Consider the following 19,375-nt stretch of genomic DNA (forward strand, 5'->3'; position numbering starts at 1 on the left):
TCAGTCATTTTCAAATGTGGTTTTTCTATTTCTTTATATTCTTTATTGCAAAGAAAGCCTGATACAAATAATAATTGTAGTTTATAATTCTTTTATAAACCTAATTTGATAATGGTGATATTTAGAGAATGTTTTACTGGAAAATATACCAGGTTGTTTTCAATTTCCTAGGTTACTTACACTGTGCAGGGATGAAAGTTTGACAAGCAAATTCCTGCACTTATTCCTGATTCATTAAAGAGTGATAAAAGTACTGAGTAGCTGTCTGAGATGTAGCATTAGAGCCAGGGGCACTGATTTTGGGGGAGTCTGGATCAAGTTGTTCTCGCTGCCAGACAAGGCATTTTTAATATCAGTTGAAAGAGTGGAGAAAAGACGTCCCTCTTGGTTTAAAAGGGAGAAGTTACTACTGGAAAGAATACACTTTCCACTAATATTCAAATCCTCAAAATTTATTTGGGCATACATGAGCAGATACATGCACAGAAAGCAGCAGCACGTTTTCTGCCATCTTACTCCATTAGAATTCAGTAGTTAAAAATGTGATTGGTCTGACAATGTAAAGCTACTTTTGAAGCTAACCTACCTTTATTTCCCAAAGACATCAAAGCTTTTTTGCAGTTTTCAGCATGTGAATTACCAGTAATATGCTAGTATTTCAACATTTGTGTGTCAAGTGAATTTTTCCAGTAGATTTTAACTTCACAGTGTCCGTATCTAATTCTGTGTGAATTAGACAAAGAACAGAGAAATTATTTCTGCCTCCGTGTGGCTGAGAAACATTACAGCTTTGTGCAGGTGTTACAGATAACATACAGTAAAATTTTAAATGCTGACTTGTCTAAGTGAATCAGCTGTAAAACATTTCCTCACTGTGGAGTTTTATCTGCCTTGGATGAGATAGGAAAAACCTCCCTAATTCTGAAGACTGATCCTCAAAGGCAATGGAAGTGGGTATGAACTGTGAGCAGTTCCTTGACGTTTTACTATATTTAAGCTTCAAACCCTGCTTTCAAATTTATTTAAGATTTTCTTTCCTGTATCCAGAAAGAAGTTCTTCACAAATGTGGCCCCTCGACTTTTTGCTTACCATGCTTCTAGAAACCCTCCTGTTCATCTTCCTAATAGCTACCGATCAACCATGTGCTGTTTAGCAGTTACAGTCCTTGAGCTGATGCAAAACATTAAGCAGCAGGCTCAGTTGCTTAATCTGAATCTCTGCAGTTTGCACAAAGTGATTTGGTAACACACAGAGTGTGTTACCTCACATTCAGTCGGCCTGGATGAAGTCTTGAGACCTGGGGCTGCTTTTTTCTGCAGTGTTTCAAAGGTCATCCGTAGATATTTCCACATGTCCTGGCAAAGTCCTGGATTCCAGAGAAAATCATGCTGGCTTTAGTCAAATCCTGTTCTTAGCCTCTTCCAAAGATGATCCTTGCAGGATTACTGTCCCATCAGCAACACTTCATTTTACATATCCTGTATTATTTTGAGTGCCTTCTGACAGTATTCTTTTAAGAAGGAGCTGAGATGTTTATTAGCAACATGGAGGCATTTATGTTTTTTTTGAGTAAGTAAATTTAATAGTTCATCCTGATAGAAATAGAGAAGTTCCTTCTCTAACCTCATTGATTACATAGGAAACAGTTTTATTTTAAAATCACTTAATACAAATTCATTTTTAATGTAGGGAAGGTGCCGTTTTTCCAATTTTTGGCAAACCTAAGTGATGATTAGAAATGAGATGCAGCAAACTTCTTATTTTCTTGTGGCCTTACTTTTGAGGCATCCCTTTGAAATTTTTTCCTTCCAGGATTAAGAATCTTTGCACACAGTGTTAAAGATGATAAACTGACTTTGTCAGTCCAATACTTGAAGGTTATATCCTGCAAGATTTTCTTTCGTCTCCCCAAGCTTTTCACTACTGGTATCTATCTACAGATTTTTTCATCTGTTAGAGTTACCAGTATTTCAGCTGTATGTTGCAGTAAGTAACCTTTCCTTTCTGATACGTTGGGAACTGCTTGGAAGAGTGTGACCAGCAGTAGGAAATAAAGATCACACCTACCTGCTGCCATTGCCATTAAGGATCTTAAAAAACAGTAAGAACACAGGGGGATGTTCCAATAGTCTTGTGCCTTAAGGTTAAGGCTAAGCCTATGAGTCTGAAAAGGCTCAGAAACAAGGTAAGTAACTTTCCTTTTTGATGGTGAACAGTAGAATTGACCACACAGGTCTTGAGAAGCAGTTGTGTGTGTATGAATATCCACATGCTGAAATTTCTCATTCATTTTAAAGACATCTTAATTAAGCAGGATTTTTCTGTTTTCATGCAGTTTCATGCAGATCTTCAGATGGATTTAGCTGAAAGGAAAATTTCAATCTGATGCATTTAAATAATTTAAATTGCACAGTAAAGTGCAAAAAGTGTGTGTCTTATGTGACACTTTCTACAGACTAATTCATTTTTGTGTATTTAGTTTCATATTTATCAGTCGATTGCCAAATTGCCCTATTTGGTGAATATCTAATGATTATAGAGCTGAAGTGGATGCCTCTCCATCTGTAGTTCATTTGTGCGTTCAGTTCCGGAGCTCTTTCTGGCTGGTATATATTCTCTTATTTTCCCAGAGGCAATTAGCATTTATTAGAAAAACCTTCTATGCAGGTGCAGTAGCAACAGGATTATAGTCTGGACAACTTTGTTTCCAGAATAAAGTGAGAATTGGGGTTTATGATGTAAATTTTCCAAGTTGAGAAGTTGCTTTTGAAAACCACATTTCAAAAGATAGAAGTAGCTTACAATTTTTATTTTTTTTAACATATTAGATCTAAAAAGAACAGTGATAGTCAGAAACCCTGTTCAAGGGAAAGTATGCATGCATCAATTTGGTATTACTGAGAAAACATCCTGCAGATGTTATCCAGATAATATAACCTGAGGTTTTTTTTTGATGTTGCTGCTGAGTAACATAATCTCAGATTCATATTAGTAAGCTTTATCCTATGATTGTTTGATTGCTCTTCTGTGTGTACCATGGTGAAAAGAGCCTTTAGTCCACTTTCATACTGAATTGGTAATTTGGGTTCTGTTCCTACAGGTTCTCAACAAGCAGGGTTCCTCAATGCCCTGAAGGACAGTCCTGCAAGATATCCTTTCACTGAAACGAGTTTTAGATCTTTCTACCCAGTAACATCTGAGTTGTCTGTGTTCTTGTTTTTGTTGGGTATGCATAGTTGGGATTTTATCAACTAATCATTTCATCACTTCCTGCACAAGATTTCTCACCATATACTGGAGGTAGGAAAGGAACTAGCCTATTTGGGTTCGTTTGTTATTTTCATTCATTGTCTTTTGCAGGGGGTACTCTTAACAAAGGTTTGCAGTTTTCATGTGTGACATAAATACGTTCCATTTATTTGTAATGTAACGCATGATTATACCTTGCATTGTTTCCATGCTGTGGTTTCATTTAAAATGTTGAACAATTCTTCTGCTCTCACAGAAATGATCTGAAATGGCCAATTCTTGTCAGGATAGAAAAACAGATTGTGAAACAACTGAAGTCATAATCTGTCCCTGGAGAGTTCAGTTCCTAGAAATATTGTTACATCAACTTGCTCTTTTTTAGATAAGTATTCTCAAGTGTCAACTTCATTTAAGATATATAAAAATATACATATGTATACATGGGAGACTGCTCTTCTGTAAATGTTCCAAGTTCTTTCTATCACTTCAGGTAAGCTTTCTGTATATTTTCTACTCAATGAGAATGGAAAATGCTTCCTGATTCTACCTCAAAGCAGCTAATGTAACAGTAAAGTGGGAAGCTGACAAAACTTCTCTAATTTCTTTCTTACATTTCTGTATAGACTCTTAAGTTTCTCACTTGTTATGTATACATTTTGATTGATTCACATCAGAATAAGCAGTTTGTACCTCTGCCAAAGCTACTATAAAAGTAATTATTTCCCGTGCTTGTGTCAAGGAAACCCCTTCTGGCCATTGTGCATCATACAGTTGGCTCTTTGACAGTAGATTAAAAAGTAGAAACTCCCTTTCTGTGTGCTCAGTCATTCATACCTATACATGAAGGCAGACTACTCTTTCCTGGTAGTTTTTCCAAGTGTCAAATTACCCATAATCTGCAAATGTAGTTGTCTGTACTGTATGTTAGTCACATAGAGCCATTGAGCTGCACTCTTTTTTAAGCAAAACCACTGTTCAGATTTTCTTTTGATACAAATCATTTTACAAACCACAAACAAACTATTCTGAATAGCACAACAGTAGTTTCCAAACAAAACTATTACAATTACTCCTTACAAAAGATGATAGCAATTTATTTTTTTTTCAAACTGAGAACAGATTTCAATTGTCCTTAAATCGGAATGTAATTGACTACACATTTGAGAATCCCTGTACAGGAACAACAGGCTTCTCATTCATAATTTGCAGTAAGAATAGTGCCAGTTTGAAGGGTTCTGTCATGTATCTTGTAGAAATACCCTGGTTTGATAGTGACATGTTGGACAATTTGATAGCTTGGTTACAATTCATAACAATAAAGAATTGTCTGAGTGGTTGGGTGTTGCTTTGTGTAGGGCAGTCCATTCAGGTACAGACAACATTGCTACGTCTATACTGCTAACAAATCTATATGAGGTACCTGATTATGCTAATGTTATACTTTACTGAAACATTTTTTTGGTACGTCTTTTATTTAACCTAACATAAATCCACCTGCTCTAGAGAACTTTTTGGATCTCTGTTTGGGGGACTGAAGGAAGATGAGAGATTCCCTTTTTGGTCAGTATGAGTTATTTTTGCATTTTCACCCTGGGGAGTGTAATCCTAGCAAGAAGCATCCTGTTACTGATGTGCTTGGTTATCTGATGAGGTTGCAGAAAGCTTCCCTCTGTTTCAGGCCTTTCCTGACCTGGTGGTTCTTCTTGGTGTGTAGAATTCACTGAGCACTGCTCATCATCTGTACAATCCTTAATATTTCAGGCCTCTCAAAGCCCAGTTATGTTGACATGGATTGTGCCTTATGTTTTCAGCTTGTTTTACACCTTACACCTCCGAACCCCCTGCTAACAACACTCTACTTTCATATCCATTCTTACATATTCTTCTTGCTTTAGCTATGGCTGTTGCGCAACCAACTGAGACTAATATCCTATCTTGTGTTGGTGTGACTCTGCATTGTTTGAGGAGATAACAGTAGTTAGAACATGCTGCTCAGCAATACACTTTGGAAGTTGACTGCTGTTGAAGCAGATTGAGATGTGAAGTTTTTTGCTGGTTTTTTAGCCACTTTAAAGTTATACAGACAATTTTTGTGTTTCTCAGTTGATTTTGTCAGAGCAGACCTGCAATACAAAATTCTCACTGTTAACTGCTGTTAGAATATTTCATTGCAATTACTTATGTCTGTTCATGCTTTTTCAAGCCCACGGCTCAGTGTAATGGTGAGCTGTCATTTTTCTCTTCTATTGATAGGTTCAATGATAAGGGTGTTGTTTGTATCTTTTAAGACTGTGTCCTTGTTCTGGAATATTTTGAGTTACTGTTGTCTTGGAAACTGACTTCTCTAAAGGTTAGCATATAGTTAGTATACAGATTATTTTTATCCTGTTCTTTTCCAATTGTTGCCGTCTTCCTGATTTATTCTATTTTTTCTCGGATCCAAAGCCTTTTCTGCTTTTGATTCATGTTCCCTAAAAACAATGACTGTTGAGATGTTGCAGAAAATAGCATTCTAGAGTTCATGGCTATTGTATGTAAATGAAACTAAATATAAATTAAAGAACTATAGACAGGAAGTTGTCTATAGAAAGTTGCATTTTTTTACTTGAGTGTATAGACTTTAGAAGCAGCTTTGTTGTTTTATTGCTGAGATGGTGACTCCTTTAGAGCTAAAGGGATTATATAAACTGCAGTAACTGTGCAACACTGGGTGCTGGCTGACATTCCTAGAGATCAACCTCCAGTAGTTTGAAATCAAGAAAAGGAGTAAGATATATATGATTAGAAGTTAGTCTAATAGCGTAGCCTGTATTTTAATGTTTGTACTAAACTTAGCAAAGTAATTCTATGCTTCTTGTCTACACTGCTCCCACTGGGAGAAATTGAAAACATAAATTATTCTTGCACTGAAAAAACACTCAGTTCATGCAGTTTAAACTAAATCAAGGTTGAAGCAGTTCACTGATTTATTAATGACTTTAATTAGCCACCAGTCAAGGAACTACATTCAGGATCAGTACCAGTAATAGAAAGGATAAACACCAACACCTAACATTTAAGAAATGTTAATAAACACCTACAAGTATTTAAATACCTTTCTGTAATGAAACCTGTGGAAGTTTCAGCAGTCCTTTCTAGTCCTAAGGCTGAGGGGTCCCTTACTTGCACTTACCCTTCTGAAGATGTGGGTACTCTTGTAAATGCATACCTGTGCTGCTCCCTACCATACACTGGTGAGAAATTGCCTGTAAGTTCACGTATCTGTGTGCCTTGGGTGCGAGTCTGTGTGTGCTACGCCCCATCCTGCCAACCTGCTGTCTGGGTGCTCTGCCTGTTCTTGGCAGTTGCTGACAGGGTGACTTCTGCCTGTATCAAACCAAGCTTTGCTGCTCTTTCTTCTTCAAGAACTCTTCTGCCATTTTTTGCAGTTCTCTTTTATTCAAACTGATGTTTCCTTCAAGCAGTCGCTTTGTAGTTCCTCAGCTACTGTTTAATAACAGCACAATCATTTGTGGGTTGATATGACTTCCTCCTTAACATGATTAGTTTGGGACTAGTACTATACAGATCTGAGAACTTAAGCATACCCCAACTATCCAAGCCTAGCCTAGCTAAGGATGGGAGAGTTGGAGTCCTTTATGCTGCAGAAGAGAGGCTCTTATTGTGGTCTTTCAAAAGCTAAAGGGAATCTGTAACGAAGATGAAGAGAGGAGAGGAGACACCTATATTAACATGAGACACCTCTAGTAACATGACAAGGGGTAATGGTTTTAAGTTAGAGGAGGGTAGATTTATCATAGAATGGCCTGAGTTGAAAAGGATGACAAAGATCATCTAGTTTCAACCCCTCTGCTCTGTGCAGGGTCGCCAACCACGAGAGCAGGCTGCCCAGAGCCACATCCAGCCTGGCCTTGAATGCCTCCAGGGATGGGGCATCCACAGCCTCCTTGGGCAACCTGTTCCAGTGTGTCACCGCCCCCTGTGTGAAAAACTTCCTAATATCTAACCTAAAGCTCCCCTGTCTTAGTTTTAAACCATTCTCCCTTGTCCTATCACTATCCACCCTCGTAAACAGTTGTTCTCCCTCCTGTTGATACGCTCCTTTCAAAGGCTATAATGAAGTCTTTCTGTGATTCTGTTTTTGCTCAGGCATAACTGGAGTTGTTATCCAGGCCATTTCCCAAGGCTGGGCCATTTAGGCACCCGCTCAGTAGTAAAGTAGAATATACCCAATTATTATATATCCAGGGAGATAGATTTGAGAAAGCAAATGGATTTGTATTTCAGTTTGGATTTATGCACTTTGGTGCCAGCTTTGGGATTCCTTTCTGCATCTTAGCCTCAGTAACAGAAGAAAGACAGGGCAATCCAACAGTTAACACACATAACTGAGAGGCAGTTTTCTAGTTAGTTCTGTGAGCACAGATCTAGATCCCTTCACCCTTGCTTGAGACACCAGTTGTGCACTAAATATTTTTACAGGTGTCTGTTCAGTCTTTGTTACTTAGCTAGCATTGAATAACCAATTTTGTGTTTCCCCAAACCTTTAGAAGTGTTATTCACTGTTATTTGTCAGTGTACCTGTCTTAATAGAAGTGTGACAGCATTTTCAGAGTGAACATGTAAATTCTAATTTCAGCAATTGAGATCAGAGCCACTCAGTAATTTTTGGCCTTCTTCAGTGCACAGACCCTTAAAGATATTTTTTTCTTGATGATGTTACATGAACTGTACAGCAAAGCATATTGACAGTAAGTTTTCTGAGTTTAGTGTTTGTTGGGCCCTTTGAAGTAACCTGAAGATCTCAATAGTCATGGACTATAAACTGACTACCCAGAACTTTGTAATTTCATCTGTTATTGGATATGTTATCTGTTTTTTTTTTTTTCATTTGCATGTATTTCCTTAACATTCAATTACTGTGCTGGAAGCTGTGGTGTGCTTTTTCTCCGTATGGTCCATTGTGGGCCTCTCAGGTTTTCACACGTATTTGATCAGCTCCAATCAAACAACAAACGAAGATGTAAGTTCATAGTTTCTACATACATGTTTTTATATCGTAGTGAGATGATTAAAATTCGTGTGTTTTTTTCTGTAATTCTTAGAGCAGTCACAGGTGCATAGTTCTGTGAATGTGGAAGTAGGAAATAAGAAATAAAATTGGTTAGATTTGATTTGAAATATCAGAAGAGCTCTTTTGGACTGTAGCCGTAGTTTGAAGATGTTCTGGTTACACAGTGCGTCCGTGATGATTTACACCCATGGGATCTGTATATTGACAAAGGAAAATACAGAAGAGAGAAGACAAAGAAACAAGTCTATTTCATACATTTTAATTCAGTAGAGAATTTACCTGGAGTCCTAAATACCATGTGACTCAAAAATTTATTACTGTAAAAAAAAAAAAAAATCCAAAGTATGATGAATTCTCAAAATTTTCACTTTTAATCATATTTTTTTCTAGTTTCCTTGCCCCTCTGAGGTCTAAAACCTCTAGTGAGGAGTATGTCATTAACTCAAAGGTCAACTTTCTCATTTCTAGTTGTTCTGCTTTGCGCATGGTTTTCTGTTGTTTTGGTGTAAAACTATATTTAACTGTGTAAAGGCTTTGTGTGTCTTTCACTGACAATTGAAAGATAGGAAATGAATGAAAGGAGAAAATAAAGGTAGTTAACTAAAGTTAGACCACGTTGGAATTTAGCGAATACTTGAACAAATTACCGCAAGAAAAAATTATTGCAATTTTCTGTTGTACCTTTTTAATAGGTGTTTTTTAATATAAAAGTAGTATCTTAGAGATTGTCAAATATGTGCTTTGTCATTATTTAAGGCAACAGTTAACAATTATAAACTGGGAAAACTACTTACAAAACAGGAAAAACTTACTGATCAGGCTTGGAATGTGCCTCTGTAAGTGTTCAAACAAGAAGCCCTCACATCTCTTTTGGATTGTTGAAAGTCAAATAGCAGGGAACTGCAGCAGTATAACACAAATTAAAGCACACGTTTTCAGCTGAATACAGTAAGGCATTTGTTTACTTAGGCTCTCAAGCACCTCACAAATAAGGTTGCCTAAAAAAAGCCCCATAATATGGGCTAAAAGGCAGTAATGCCCGCAATTGCTTTAATGACTGCAATTGCTTCATAATATTTTAGAGCCATTTGTGGGCTTAAAGGGAAAATAATGTTATGTGGACAGCTTGGAAGTTGCCCAAGAGTATGGGAAACAAGTGCTTTATTGCTGGCTGTAATGGCATGCTGCAGTTGAACCTCTTCTGTGGAACAGACTGTAATACCTGTAAAATTTAGCTTTGACCATCATGCAAAAAAATATTTAGAGCTGATACTCCTACTGTGATTATATTTGTCCTTTGAGATTTTTGACTGTCTAAATCTATGGAGGTAGAGCTTGTGCTTACTTTTAAGTTTGTAGTTTCCAGCTTTCATAATAGCCCAAAGCTGTTAGGGAAGTGCAGTCTTGGGATTTCTCTGGTCTGCCTCTGTGAGCAGCACGCTGCTGTTTTGGGAACCCTTAAATTGCCTCAGTCATTTTCTGTATTGTATTACATCTGATGCAACTTGTTCCTATCTCTTCAGATTAAAGGATCGTGGTCAAATAAAAGAGGTAAAGAAAACTATAATCCATACAGTTATGGCAACATCTTTACTAATTGCTGTGCTGCACTCTGCGGGCCCCTCTCTCCAAGGTAAGAAAGTGTTGTTAGTGTAATGGAAGGCACAACAATGATTGACTGGAAAAATATTCTTCCAGATTTCTTGAGTTTACTCAACAAATAATGTTTTGTTTTGCTGTCCTTTAAAAGCATTAATTGAATAGCAAGTTAGTAAACTGTGATTAAACTAAGTTAGTGATTGGATCCTCTAAAATATGTGAATTTAAGATTGATTTCTGAAATTAAAATAGAATTATTATTTGTCCTTTGAACCTTTGCCACTGCAGTTAAAAACTGCTGGCAAGAAAAAATTATTTGTAATTAAATGTTGCATGATGAGGAAGTTAATCAAACTCTTACATATCTAATGTATGTGACATGAGTCTATGAGAGAGAAGTATCTAGATCTTTAATTCTTTAACTAGTTTCATAATTGTTTATTTTGTCTCTGAACTCTTTTATTTAAATGGACAATAATTTTTCTTTACTTATTCTACTTTTAGCATATACAAGATCAGGACAATTTTGGTTCGCTTACACCGAAGTAATTCTAGAAAAAGCTTACTGGTTTAATTTCTGACACTTGCATATTTCATTTTACAACTCTGCAATATTCTTATTTTCAGGGTTAGATACAGTTCTTCATCTTGATTTAATATGAGACAGAGCTAAGACTAGAGAAAGAATAACTGGCAGCAAGAAGGGCACCATTCTTCAATACCCAGTGGTTAGATAGCTGGTCTAATATGTGTACAGTGAAGGCCCAGTTCCCCAGTATGAGATGACTTTCATCTTTTAGATTAATTTTGTGGCAATACTTTTCTGCTAAAGCTTGTTTGCTTTGTCTGAAATGAGATAAGACCTGAATCTGAACTACTGAGATAAGAGTAAATGAGTTGATAGTTCAGTGGCTATGGTGTTACTTTGAATGTGGTGTTTCTGTCTTTGCTCTTACGAATACCAGAAACTCTTCCACAGAGCAGTAGGAGGTCAGCAGGGGAAGCTGGCATCTTTTCCTATGTATGAGATAACTGAGTTATGATTTCTTTGTACTAGGTTAACACTGTAGTCCCTGTGTGGGAAGGAGTAATCCTGCCTTTGCTTCTTGACTCTGGTGATGGTGCCTGAGGCCAGCCCTTTAATCCTGCTGTTATGTTTCTCATAGAAAAACTTGATGCCTTGCTTCCAAGTTTTTTGTTTGACCCTACATGGAAATAAGTATTAAAACCATATAATGTTTCTTAATATTTGAAATAGCTTCTTGGACAGATACAATTAGCCACACACAATAGACCAAACTGGTGTTGACTCTTGTGTTTTCACAGGGTTTGTACATTTTTTTTCCCAAATTCCATGTACTAATGTAATTTATTTAGATGCTGAAGTACATGTAGAGTTTCTGCAGGGAGGTAGTTTGTGACTGATTAAAAATTCACTCACTTCACAATGTAACTTACAGCATTGCAGTTTTTGTACTCTCTTCCTGATCTGAAATCAAACAAAGACTCTAACGTTCTGTTTCAGAACAAAATTGCTCTGAAATGTTTATCTCAGCTACAGCCCAAGTTACTAGATATTCAGATTTAATTTTCCTTAAATTCCAGTAAGATGCCTTGCTAGCAATTGCTGCTTAAAATTCAAAATGGAACGTAGAATAGGGTAATAATTGAAACTTCTCTTGCTGCCATTAAAGATAGTGTTTTTCATTTTAAATTCATGCTGGAAAATTCAGAATACATTTTACATGTCCTCAGCAGTAACTTTCAAATCTTAATTTGATTCATAGCTGTCAACATAGGTCTAACTAGAGTTCTGAGATAATAAATCATATGGTTTTTTTAAGCAGCTGATTTTTGAAGGAGTGCTTTCCACGAGAGATTTTAATTTCAGATGGATTTCTAAGTGTTGCGAGTGTACTTTAAAAATCTGTTCTGCAGAGCTTTGTGAGGAGATCTTAAACTGTTTTATGAGTGGTAGAAGCATCATTGACTTTTGAGAGGGAAAGTGCCTTAGCTTTTTCTGTGCACGTGCTTATCTTTTAAAATTGAGGCTATCTTGACTTAGGGGGGATTTAAAGGTTCCATAAATCAGCAAATAAAACTAGTTCTGTGTTGACTTTAGCTCTTAGGTTTTTTAAGGCATTTCTGTTTTTTAGTAGCAGGAGCTAAAATACCTATGGTTAAAATTTTATATCCTGTGGGATTGTTTTTTTATTGTTGTTTTTTGGTGGAAGCCAGGAGGAAATTTATTTATTTATTTAGCATTCTTGACTTGTCAAACTTGTAGATTTCCAGATGGGAAGCAACACTGTTAATGTCACAGGAAAATAGCATTTTCATCTTAAGACTTTAGAAGAAAAAGTGTGAAAATATAATTGAAACTAATTTAAAAACAAACAACAACAAAAAAGAATGAATTCAAGCATAAGCTGTTGAAAAGTTCTTGTTTTGTATGGAAATAATGAGCTAATGTATGTGTAGATTAGAGTATTACAGTCCTTACATTCACCTCTTTATATGATTGTTAACTAGCAAAACCAAAGTGGGGAATAGAATTCTCAAACTGAGGGTAAAATTGCATATTAAATTTCAGCAAAATCTTTATCTGCATCGGGTGATTCCAGTTATTGTTCTTCAAAATGTTAAGTATGATTTTATTTCTTTCTATAATTTCTCCACAAAAAAAAAATTTCTTAAAATTTTCTTATAAGTACATCATTTAATAAGAACGGTGGAACACTGTGAGTAGTGTTAGGTAGCCATCATGAAGCAGCTGGGAAGTAAGTTGTCTAAACAAAAGCTCATCTTTCTTTCTAAATTTTATGATTAGTTTTTAAGAAATGAGTACTTCTGGGCTTGAGCTTTAATTTGAAGGTGTAAAAACAGAAGAACAAAAAACCGTTTGAAATAGATTCTGATTCAGAGTGTGCTAGTGAGTTTGTAATTTGTTTTCACACCTGTAGTTTCATATGCGTATTTTCATAGTACTGATCGGCTCTCAATCAGCTTCTAAGTCTTTTGTCCCTGTTAAGCCTCCAGTGAAGTAGCGGTACAAATAACTATATGGAAGGTGGTATTACAAGGAAGCCGTTAACTTCGCTGATAGTTAGAAACGAAGTCTTGCACTTAGTCAGTTGATTAAAAAGTGACATTTGAAAATACTGCTAATACATTAATGTCTGTTGACAGCTGTAAAATTTCTCTTTCGTTTTGTTTAGAGGAGGTAATTAATGAACAAAAGTATTTCTAACTCTCTTTTTCTTTATTTTGATTATTCTATAGCTTAATTGACAGAAGAGGATTTATACAACCAGATACACCACAATTAGCAGGACCATCAAATGGCATTACTATGTATGGGGCCACACAATCTCAGAGCAACATGGTAGGAATCATCCCATAGTGTTGTTCATCAAGATTCCTGTGAATGTTTTCCTTCTCCACTTTCATGTGAACTAATCAAGTAATAACTAACAGGATACAGCTGACACTGGGTGGAATGACTTCTTTATTAACAGTAAAGAAAGAAGAACATTGTAATGTATGTTTTGCATAGTGTGATAGTTAATGCTTGTGGATTTTGAAAAAGACAGGCTTTTCTTTGCTGTTGGTTTATTGAATATACTGGTGTCTTGACTTGTACTGTTGACATGTGCTATGTTTTGAACTGGAATATTCAAGTAATGTGGACTTGCTCTGGTTCATTGGTTTCCAGCTGATTGTTATTTGGTGTCGCAGTTTCTAAGTATTTGTTTCCTTCTTTGCTTGTACGCGGCAGTTTTGCATAGACTAATATGTTTTAAAAGGCAAAGATGAAGGAAGTGGAGTTTCTAAGGGACAAGTATAATGAAGGAAGTGCAGGAGGATAGTGAGCTTCTAATGAACAAAATATGGCAACTGGATTGTTACAACAAAACTTTAAAACATATTCTGAAACTGTGCCAATAGTTTTTACTTTTTTTTTTTTTTTTTGCTGGTAGCAATGACTATCATAATGGAAGATAGGATTTCCAGTGTCAAGAAGAAGAGAATAACTCAGAGATCTTTTTCCAAAGGCAAGCATCCTACATATGTGCCTGTTTCTGAGTTGTTTTCCACACATCTTGAATTTTAAGATTTTGTCAAAGAAGCCGTGAGTTATGTACTCTCTGCCAACAAAGAGGAGGCCACAAAGACTTCCAATGTAACTCTTCCCAAACAGATTAGTTCCAGCATTGCTGATAAACTGGTGTAAAATTATTGCTCTAGTTCCTATGCTTTTTCTACTTATTGAGTATTAAGTGGAGGATTAGTTGTTCTCCTTAATGTGATTCTAATACATTTCTTCATACAGGCTGAATTTTCTGTGAGATTCAGTTGTGCAGAACAAGGTAACGCTCTGTGGAAACTTTACTCAAAAAAATTTAACCCTGAAAAGGAGGAGTTGTTAAAGGAGGGAAAAGAAAGCAAAACACAAAGTTAGCCCAAGTTCTTTCAGGGATTGCCTAAACTTTCTGACTTTGTGAAGACATCTCTTATTTATGATCATAAGCCCTGAGTAGGTTCTTTGCATTAAACTATGTTAACATTATAGAAATTAAAGTCACGTTGTAAGAAGACAATGTATGAGATGTTAATGACGACATCTTGCATCAGTTTGATAGAAGATTAGCTGAATTTGTCTGCAGAAATGGAGATACCTGTTATAGTATTACTTTAAGTCAAACAGGTAGCTGTTATGATTTTAGAGTGTAATACCTGTAAATACACAAATGCATTTCTTCAAGGATTTGAACTCCTTACATCCTAGAACATCACATGATCTGAGCCAGGACAGGTGTAGGTTCTTTAACAGTTATCAAAGTCACTTTGAAACGTACAGCTTTCATTCCTGAAGATGATCTCACAGAAGAAGCTTTAAATATGTAACAGGGTCATATTTTGCATGGAGGAATCTCTTTGAGACGCTAATGCCATTTTATCTCAGGGTATTATTCCTGGTCTGTATCCAAGACCAGTTGGATTCTAGTGGCAGCTGACTATTAGCATTAAAATTTCTCTAGTGTTTTGCTGCAAGCTTTTAAAGATCTGCTTAGTTTCTTTGTCTCTCTAGCACTGTTTTCTTTATTCATAATCTTTCTCTCTTTCCTGAATTGTTTGAGGCATAGGAAATTATAAATTCATTTCCTTCCTGCAGCAGTGCAGTGCGATATAACTTCTTAATTGTTCTTATTTCATGTTTTGCTTTTACTGCATTCTGAAGTAGTAGACCTTGAACCTATCTTTGTTCTTCTCTCTCCTACTGCATATCTCACAAAGCATCAAACAACAAAACCAATTTTCCTAATCCAAAGATCTCATCCACGTGTCGAACTCTTTAAAATAAATTCTAATTCACCTTTCTACTAGCTTAGCTGCCTTCAGCCATTCTACTTGGCTTCAAGATTTTCCATTGCAATTTAAATATAACAGGATTAATCAAGTAAAATGTCATCACTCTGTTTAAAACTTTTCCTATGAAGTGACTTGTAATGCTTTTCCCAGCTTTACATAAACAGTCTCTCTCATCCCAGTATACAATCTTAGTTTCTTCAGAAGTTTGGGGGCAGCAGTGCTGGGAATGCCAACCATTCACTTGGTTTCCAAAAAAAAGACTGCTGTGGTTTTTTCAATGAAAGGCAGTGTGGTACACTTTATGGTAGAGGACAAACAAGGCACTTGACACTCCATTTATTTTAGAGAAGGAATCACTACAAAATTCTCCAGAATTCCTTTTACTCGGAGTTCAGAAGTGAACATCAGAATTTCCTTTGGTGATGAAGTTTTCAGTAATTGACTGGCTCAAGCCCAAGACTGCAGTTGATGAGGAACAAGAGAAGGAAGGTCTCTGTGGAAGAAAAGATTTTCTTTTTACCACTCACTAACAAAGGTTAGGCAATACACAGAATATTATTCTGCCTTCCCTTCTGGAATGTTGCATATCTCTTGGGAATAAAGGCAGAGACCTACAGTGAAAAATGTGTTCTTGGAGCTGAGGCAGGTAGGCCTCAAAGAAGTGTCTGTTTTGAAGGGTGTGTATCTGAAACTCTGCAGCTTGTATTAGTATACGTTCTGAAAAGGAGAAATAAAATGATATTTCTTGACTTAAAATCATATCTTAATATCATATTTGTAGTCCGTAAGTACTGTTTAAATAGGCAGAGTTTTAGCCATTTTTATATCACCAGGGATAATTACGCTATTCTAGCAAGTTGACTGACTGTAGCAAATCAGTTATCAGAAGTCTAAAGTATATTCTAGTACAATTTTATAGCAAGACTCCTTTTATTTTTTTCAAGAATGCATTACATCTTATGTCTGTATTGAATCTTACCTTCTAGACGTTATACTAAATCCACAGAATGTACTAAAATATCTCTTGCCAATTGATATCAAAGGAAAAATGTGATGAGTGTTTTCTCTCATGCTTTTACTCTCTTTTCCCTCATTTCATCCTCTTCCTCCAATCTTTTACCCACTGACTGGTACCTTTATAAACAGAATTATTTTGTCTCGTCCAACGAGCCTTTGGTCATTTTTTGAATCTCTCTAGGATGCTTAATGTTATATTTTGCTTTCATTCATTCTAATGCATTCCTAGGAGAGATCATTGTTTCTGCAGTTAAGTTAAAAAACAAATATCAATCTACATTTAAACTTGTCAGACACTTGTTTTCAGTGTAGTACATTATCGCTTATTCAGGATACCATCTGTGAGGTGCTGTTTTTGTATTTAAAAGTTTTTATGGTGTTTTTGCCTTTGAGACATAGAATGTTTCATATAAGATCTGCTCTGTTTTTGTTATAGACTCTTTTTGATCTCATGATCTCAGAAAGTGGGGAGTTTTGTTATTATCAGCGCTTCAAAGGCCCATACTATGATTTCTTTTAATTTTATTTTTTAGGTCTTTTTACATAAAGAACTTTTTCTCCTGTTCTGTCCTTACTGCCTGCCTTATGCTAGTAAGATATGAAGCTATACTCACTTTTCCGAAGGCCAGTACCATGTACAATTTTTTTTTCTGAAACGTTCCTAGTGCTTTTGATCTCTTCTTCAATATAATTTTAAATGAATCTGGTAAATTTATTAGCCAATTTCTTAATATACTTATCCACATGACAGGCATGATTGCTTGGAGCTAATGATGTGTAGATCTCATATTTCCATAGTATTTCCCTATTAGCATTTTATTGCTAATTATTTTTACAAGCTTTTCATTAGCTTCATTGCCCAAGTATTTCTCTTCTCAGTCTAAAGAAGTGGAGCGGTTGTGTGGAGTGCAGCATTTTAACCGTTATGAAATCATTTCTTTGTAAGGTTTACTTTCTTGATATTATGGGAAAGTTCTTAATTCTTAAACCCATTAGCTGCTATTACCTGAATCTGCTCTTCTGCAGTATTTAGCTTTATCTTAAAAGCCTGAGTTGATTCTTGGGTTTTAATTCAGGGTTTTTTCCTCTTTAGTAGTCCACTGTAAAGAAACACAGAATCCATCTCACTCCATGCACTTTTTTGTTCCTAAAGAGGAACTTGCTGTGTTTACTTTTACTGTTATGTCTTTAGGAATTCTCTAATGCCTTATTGAAGTGCTAGTTTTTACTTTTGTCTGCCTTTGAATCAGGACAGGTTCATTTTATAAAGATGCTTAAAGATGCTTAGCGTGCTTATTCTACAGCATTGTAGGTATCTCTCTGTCAGTGCTTAGGTAGCTGCTTGTTATCCAGACTCCCTTATATTCAATTCTCCATTTCCTCAATGCAAGTTCAGTAGTGAAAGTGTTTGTTTTCTCTTTTATTCTATTACAGTGCATGTGCAACTTACGATTACCTGTGAAATGTGCAGCAAGTCCTCTCTTGAATGTTCATAGCAGTATTTCTAGTACTGATTTGCAAAAAGGATTCCAGCTGATCCAGGGAATGTTTACTCTGACTTGTCCCATTGTTCTTTCCCCTTTGTTTTTCATATTCTCATTATTAGGGGTAAATATTTCTACCATGACAATGCAAAGGTCAGCAAAGATTGGGTCCCACTTTGCTCAGAGTTTTACAGGTGTGTTCCCTTGTATATTTACTGTAGTACTGTTATTTTTCATGGCCTCAGACAGAGCTTAAGGATCTTACCGAGTCATCAGTACTGCAGCCAAGCAGAGCAGTATCAGAGTGCATAGACTAGACTTCTTTCAGAAGTTTTGCTCCTAGACTTCCCCCAGTATGTTCTAACCATTCCTGGGCATTCAGTCCACAAGAAGAAGCTGTTAACTAGTCTTGAAGTAAAATCCCTGGAAGAGCTCTCCCTTCACGTCAGAGCTGTTTCTCTCCACTGACCACTCCGTTGCACTGCACTTCTTGTTAGTGGAGCTGTCCATTGTCTGCTGTGCTTGTGGCTCGGCTGCTGCACAGTACCGTGATGCTGGCTGTAGAATCTTACAGCCCTTGTGAACAGTTACACAGCTCCATCCCTCCGCTCTTTGCTCATCTATCATATTCTATATAGTGCAGTATTTCAGCATCTTTTCTGTTACTGCCTAGCGCTGTCATTCAGTGTTGTCAGATGTCTGGACTTTTTGTTTGTACTTCATAGATGCTCAGATAATTCAACCTATTTTTTCCTCATCTTTGAGGACTGTAAAAATTCTTTAATGTTACCAGCATTAGAACAATTTTAACCTACTTCATTTTAAATTCAAAGTAATTTATCTCTGCATTGGCATTAGAAATGTGAAAACAACACTGCCATGTACAAGAGCTTTGTTAACATGCATGTTTTATGTGTCTTAGGAGAAAAGCTGATTTTCTAGAGAAAATTAAGACTATTGTTTCAGGCAAAGTTGTTTGTATTTGTTTGTGAAATAAACTCAGAGTTTTAGATTGTGTCTAATTTGCTTTGGTTAGTGACTTTTAATGTAAAAATAAATAGCGATGGCTGAAATTTTCTATGCATATATATTGAAATTCTGTACTTGTAGAATTTATTAAACTTGTCTTACCTTTGGAATATGCTGTTCCTTTGAAACAGTGGAAATTGCGAGTAGAAAATAAAATCAGTAGATCTTAAGTAAGAAGGTACTGGTGGAATAATTACTATGGTAGATATTTAACTATTTAGATTTCAGAGGTTGGCTTCTCTTTTTTCTTGTGACTTAGCAGCTGGTAGACCTTTGCCCATAGATTTCACTTAGTTAAGAATCAAATACTGGATCCAGGATGCCAGCCCTATAAACAAATCTGATTTCTTTGTTTAGTTTACTATTAGTCTGCTCGTGTAGTATGTGCTGCTTCTATCATATGTTTTTGAGAGCTTCGTTTAACCCATCTACCTAGTCACTTTTGAAAGCTGATCACAGCCTTTTGTTGTACGTGAGATATTTCATGATAATGGCTCCTTATTAAAAAGAAAAAAAAAACATAGAGGGGAAAAAAATAAAACCTGAAAT

The 19,375-nt window shown here is 36.1% G+C and overlaps 1 protein-coding gene across 14 annotated transcripts in view; it reads left to right on the top strand.

Moving 5' to 3' along the window:
• ZDHHC14 (zinc finger DHHC-type containing 14) overlaps positions 1-19,375 on the top strand; it is a 111,809-nt gene that overhangs the window by 85,965 nt on the left and 6,469 nt on the right. For 12 of the 14 annotated variants that reach the window (XM_004935655.5, XM_004935656.5, XM_015284228.4 and 9 more), the window contains 4 exons: positions 3,102-3,150; positions 8,171-8,273; positions 9,848-9,957; positions 13,206-13,308. In XM_004935655.5, coding sequence (XP_004935712.1) covers positions 3,102-3,150; positions 8,171-8,273; positions 9,848-9,957; positions 13,206-13,308 — 365 coding nt within the window. Of the gene's footprint in view, positions 1-3,101; positions 3,151-8,170; positions 8,274-9,847; positions 9,958-13,205; positions 13,309-13,903; positions 18,997-19,375 lie in introns of those variants that run through there. The other 2 variants (XM_040698447.2, XM_046939716.1) reach the window with 1 other exon arrangement.

Source organism: Gallus gallus, chromosome 3 (assembly GCF_016699485.2).
Source record: "Gallus gallus isolate bGalGal1 chromosome 3, bGalGal1.mat.broiler.GRCg7b, whole genome shotgun sequence".
Taxonomy (NCBI): Eukaryota; Metazoa; Chordata; class Aves; order Galliformes; family Phasianidae; genus Gallus; species Gallus gallus.